The 6,135-nt window shown below is 33.0% G+C and overlaps 1 protein-coding gene across 1 annotated transcript; it reads right to left on the reverse strand.

Annotated features, from left to right (window-relative positions):
- Positions 1-3,685: 3,685 nt before the first annotated feature.
- LOC149538255 (glutathione S-transferase F10-like) lies at positions 3,686-5,863 on the reverse strand. The gene is made up of 3 exons (XM_089799624.1): positions 5,423-5,863; positions 5,236-5,284; positions 3,686-4,215 (listed from the first exon to the last, which is right to left on the reverse strand). Exons 1-3 carry the CDS (start codon positions 5,570-5,572, stop codon positions 3,767-3,769), a joined length of 648 nt encoding a protein of 215 aa, XP_089655750.1. The 5' UTR covers positions 5,573-5,863; the 3' UTR covers positions 3,686-3,766.
- Between the last annotated feature and the right edge of the window lie 272 nt (positions 5,864-6,135).

Here is a 6,135-nt window from a genome sequence, read left to right on the forward strand (position 1 = left end):
TTTAGTAGTTTTCTACATGGATTCATCCAACCTATCAATTTTAAAGAAAAATGTAGATTGAAGATTAAAGTATATACAATGACAAATAGAGAAAAAAATAGCAAAAATGAAGTAGTAAAAAATCAAATAGAGAATCAAAAGATGAAACATTTTGTACTCAAATATTCCATCTAAGCATTGATGAAAATAATATAAAAGAGGGTTGCAATGTAAAACATTTATATTTTTAGTTAGAGGTCACACTTTCACTTTGAAGTGAAGAACAAAATTTGGCATTTTAAAAATATAAATCATTCTACATAAATAAAATCACCCTTATAGAGAAAATATGTAGGAAGTAAATATACATGAGCAAAATATTAATTTTAGTTAAAAGATAATATTTCTTTGTGTGACAGAGAGAGGGGGGTGAGTAGGGGGAGGAGACAAAGAAGTGGTATATATAGTAAAAAAATTTATGTGTGAGAGAGAGTATGATATATATAGTAATGTGTGTGTGTGTGTGTGTGTGTGTGTGTGTGTGTGTGTGAGAGAGAGAGAGAGAGAGAGAGAGAGAGAGAGAGAGAGAGAGAGAGAGAGAGAGAGAGAGAGATTTGTGTAAATATACTAACCATGCAAATAGTAAATACATATGGAAAAATTGTTAGCATTTAGTTTGCAGTGTGCCTATGGAAAAACTTTAGGTGACTAATTTAAAAATGGTGTGTAGTGTGCCTATGCAAAAACTTTCTTAAAATTATGTCATGGTAAGATGTGTGTGTGGGAGGGAGGGAGGGAGGGAGTTGTGCACATACAAGTCTAAGAAGAGAGGAAAATGAGGGTGAGATGATAGAGGAAATTTGAAATAGAGAGGTAAAGGGAAATTTAATGATAGAGAGATATGAAAATGAAAAAGGGGAGATGGAGAGGAAGAGGATAGAGGAGGGGGAGATGAAGAGATAGAATGATTAATAGGAAGTGAAATAGGAAGAGGATAGAAGAGGGGGAGATGAAGACATAGAATGATTAATATTCTGATAGATACATAGATAGATAAATCTAAGAGAAATAGAGGAAATAGATAGAGAGGCTAAAGGTAGCGAGGGGAGGAAGATAGAGATAGATGATGAAAAATGAGTGTCTATGTGTGTTTGTAAGAAAGATATAAAGGCGAGGATATGGAGGTAGATGGAAAATATGTGAGCTAAAGAGAGATATATGAACATAGAAATAGAGGGACATATAAATCCATTAATCTGTCTCAATGTACTCATTTCATATATATTTCACTATCTATTTCCCATCTCTTTGCACCCCTCATAAGTACAAGTTCTAGTTTATAAATTTATATAATAACAAGTGCCACGTAGTGGTGTGTACTTGCCATTTTGAATATAGTTAATAGAGAAATTATATATAATATATAATTATAGTTAATAGAATATTCTAGTTAGAAATTTTTATAAAATTTATAAAATTTAAATTAATTCAATTAATTATTGAATGTCAATACAATAAAATATAAATATGCATGATTTGATTCAATTATACTTCATTGAATTTTATTAATAAAAGTCTATATTTATTTGTACTATAGTCAACATAGTTAAAGAAAAAAATTATAATTAATGAGAAGTAATAATAGGACATCTATTGCATTTGTAGAAAAGTGTTCAAAAAAGATGGAAAGAGTAGGCAGAAAGAACAAGGATGGGTGGATGAGAAGATAAGAGAAATGAAAATGAAAATATGAATATAAATGTAAATAAAAAATAAATAACAATTAATAAGAATAATAAAAAGAAAAGAAATTATTGATTGAATTAAATTTTATTTAAAAGAAAGTAAAGAGCACAAATATAATTGTTGTTCAATATTGTATTTTTATTAAACTATTAATTTTATTTGTTTTATTTATTATTATTATTTAATCGGTAAATGACCAAGGCTAGGATAAATTTTATTAATAGAAGAATAAGATACAATAGCTTTCTTCATTCAAATGGGCACTGGTAGGAAAGAACGAAGAAGAAAACCTCCAGTCTTGCCAGGGACAGATGTCATATATTATTACAAATTTAAAAGGGGCATACCCCAGTGAACTAATATCCTAATTGGAATACTTAAATTACAATCAATACAAGGATGAGCCTCTGGTAATTACATCTTCATCAAATCTTCAGATGCATCTTCGAATAATATTAAGCCCGAATCAAATCAACCTGTTAAGAGACATTCAATCGTGCTAGAAAAGGCAATCCTACAGCTAAACACATAGAGGTTAGATCTCTTACATAACAAGGATATTACGACCAAGAGTTTGGAGTTGATACCAACCTTGCAAAAACTCATCTTGTCAAAATCATTATCTACGATATAATCTATAATAGGCCACGATACCTTAGAGAAACAAAATACTAACTAAATACCCTAACCATCCATATTAGTGATACATTAAGAGAGTTATCCTAATTACATAAATGAAAGATAAACATAGTGAACTCAAAGACATAAACACATGTCAATACGGAGGAGAGCTAAGCAATCCAAAACATCTAACGAATAAACAAAATAGAGCACCTAAGAACCATAGAAAACTAAAAGCATAAGTGCTCCATATGTTTATAGAAAGATTGTAATAGCAGAGTGGAAAAGGAAAAAAATCTAAGAGTCTGAATCTAAAGAAATAATTGTAGAAGCATGAACTACCAACCGGAACCTGAGATAATTATAATATTATGAAGCATAATTCAGAGCCTAAAAGGCGGATCATATTTACATCATTACGATAAAACTAAATTGATCTAAACAGTTACCCATCCAGATCTCCTGTCATCCGTATACAAAGAAAAACTCAAAATAAACAAAAAGAACATACAGGGCAACATCAAAATCATGTAAATTACATCTAGAAGACATTAAATCTAAAATATGATAATTAAACAAATTCATTGTCACCATCTAGATATGTCTAGTCTATTCAGGACTTCCAATGTGTCAATTAGTTATCAGATCTAGTATATCCACCTCCACACACCTTATATCACCAATTACCATCAAACCGGATATCAAGGATTTATTAAACTAAAACCAAACTCTTAGAATGTTATGACATAATAATCAAAGAAATTGCATTCAGTAGAGAGGCGTCTGCTTCACCTGAAATTGTTTTATTTATTATTGATTGTTCTTAAAAAATTTATTTTGTTTATACTCATATTTTGTCTTTTAATATATTTTATCTTCTTATTTGTGATCCTTCAATTCCTATTCTTTGTTCCCCCTTATTCACACTATAATCTCAAATGTATCTCTTTAGTAACCAAAAATATGTTGAGAGATATGGAAAGGAGTAAAATATGAAAAAGTAGTTATAATGATTAAATTGTGCTCTCTCTAAATTTTTTTATTACAATGTAAAAGGGAAAAAAATAAACTTTTAATATATAATTTTTAAATAGACTTTGATTTAACCAAAAATGTGTTGAGAGATATGAAGAGTAAAACATGAAAAAGTAGTTATAATGATTAAATTATTCTCTTTGTCTAAATTATTTTATTACAATGTAAAAGTTAAAAAAATGAACTTCTAATATATAATTTTTAAATAGACTTTTTAATTTTAGTTTCTTTTAATTTATTTAACATTTTTAAATAGTGTTTTTTATTTTAGTTTCTTTTAATTTTTTTAAGAGAGTATTAGGTATTTATCGACTGAGATTCATTCCTTTATTTATTTATTTAAAATGTGCTCATGGCGGCTCTAAGAGCTGCAGGGCAATGTAAGCTAAGCTTTGATTTCCTCCAACACCTTTTTCCAGGCAGGGCGCGAGGAAATGCGTTCCCACCACGCTTTCACATTCTTGCGAGATGCAATGAGGTCTCCCTTGCCAGCAAAATTCACCAGGAGATTTATGGCCGAAAGATGCGAAAGATCTGCAACGCTGAAGAAATCTCCGGCCAGATAATCGCTCTTGGACAGCGTCTCTTCGTAGATATCCAAAACTTTGCTCAGCTTTTCCACATTTGTGTGCACAATTGCCTGATCCGTCTTTCTCCCAAACATGGGGACGAACACGACCTGCATAAGAATGGCGCCGCAGGACGGACTGAATGCCTGCGATTCCATTTGAGACCATTGCTCCACCAACGCCCGCTCGCGCAGGGTTTTCCCCATCAGATTGCTGCCCTGCCCCGAAAATTTATCCGCCAAGTATTTTATGATGGCTCTCGACTCTGCACCAGAAAATAAACAAAGTGAAAACCTAGATCTGCACTAAAATTTGACAAAACTGTTGAACAGAGTGAAATTTGTACGCATTTTATGATAGCTCTTGACTCTACCTAAAAAATAAGCAAAATGAAACCCTAAAACTGCATTAAAAAATTTACGAAACCGTCAATCTAACAGAGTTATATTTGCCAGGATTTTATGGAACAGTTGAAAAAAAGTTGGATTTGTCCCTCTTAGACCTAAGGCTCTCGACTCTGCTTCACAAGTAAACAAACTAAAAACCCTGAGACTGCATTAATATTTGACGAGAAGTCGAACACAATAATATTTAACTCTGCTCGAAAATAAACAAAATAAAACCCTACAACTGCGTTAAGCTTTTTTAAAGTCGCAAGTAAACAAACTAAAGACCTTGAGACTGCACTAAAATTTGATGAAAAGTCGAACGGAGTTAAATTTGAGAATGTTTGATGACGGCTTTCAACTCTGTTCTAAAATAAACAAAATAAAACCCTAGAACTGCATTGAGATTTATTTTTTAAATGTTGAGCAGAGTAAGATTTGTCCGTATTTTGCGATGACTCTCGGACTCCGCTTCCTCAAATAAACAAACTGAAAGCCTAAAACTGCATTTAAAATTTCATGAAACAGACGAATAGAGTTGTATCTGTCCATGTTTTAAGACGGCTTTCACCTCTACCCCAAAAATAGATTTGTCCATATTTTGCGATAGCTCTCGACTCTTCTTCACAAATAAACGAACTTAAACCCCAAAACTGGATTAAAATTTATTGAAACACTTGAACAGAGACAAATTTGTGGTGTTTACAACTCTAGACTCGCTCCACAACTTAACAAAATAAAACCCTAAAACTGCTTTAAAATTCGATGAAACAGTTGAACAGCGTTAGGCTTCTGCATGTTCCATGAAGGCTGTCGAATGCGCAGAGACAATAAACGCAATAAAACCCTAAAACTGCATTAAAATTTGTCGGAACAGAGGAACAGAGTTAAATTTATACCGAATAAGGTCAGATCGCCATCTTTGATAGCAGGAACTTGTCCGAACGGCTGCATCAAAAGTTCAAATGGTAAGGACAGGGAACATATGGAAATGAGAAAACAAGTGATTTTATCAAGACTAGTGAATCTCTGTTAGCTTAATGAGAAATGCAAAAGAAAAAAGTGAATTTGTGTCAGTTTGCTTACATTGAGGGAGAGAAAAGGAGGCTGCTTGTGAGCTCCCGTTGAGAAATCGACATTGACAAACTCATAATCGATCTCCTTCTCGCGAAAACAGGCCATGACGATGTTCGTGAAGGGCGAGATGAGCTTCCCGTGCAGTTGGATTGACGCCATTGCAATTGAAATTCAGCGTAGCTCCCTGGACAGATCAGTGTCTTTGTTGAGAATACGAATTTGTGTGTTATAGATCGCAACACGCCGCTTTATATGCTCCAAACTCGCCGGAATTTCTTGTTGCCGGCCGTGAAATTTGTCTGCCGACCGGCGGCGGAATCGTCGAGTAGAAAATGAAGGGTCACGAGTTGGCCCTGGGCGTTTATTTCCGTCAGTCTGCATACTGTCCAAAGATCTTTACAGAAACGACCGCAATTAACATTTTACCTGCGTTAATTGCAGCGCTGCCATATATGGTACAGGTCGGCAGACTTATTATAGCACCTGAGATTTTCCAAATTCGCATGGTAGATTTTGTTTAAGTTTTACTTCTGTTTAAAAAGGATGTTGTTAAATATTATTAAATTTAATTTAAGTTTTAAATTATTAATTCTTATAAAATTGTAGAACACCCTCTTTAGATTTCTTGGTCGCTTTATTTCTTGGTCGCTGTATGTTCTTTTGTTGGGATCTTTGGTGTGTCCCTTTGCTCTGTTGGGTGGTTCTCCACAGTTGTATTTGAT

This window comes from Cupressus sempervirens, chromosome 9, assembly GCF_028749045.1.
Source record: "Cupressus sempervirens isolate cs-2001-9-10 chromosome 9, ASM2874904v1, whole genome shotgun sequence".
NCBI classification, from domain to species: domain Eukaryota; kingdom Viridiplantae; phylum Streptophyta; class Pinopsida; order Cupressales; family Cupressaceae; genus Cupressus; species Cupressus sempervirens.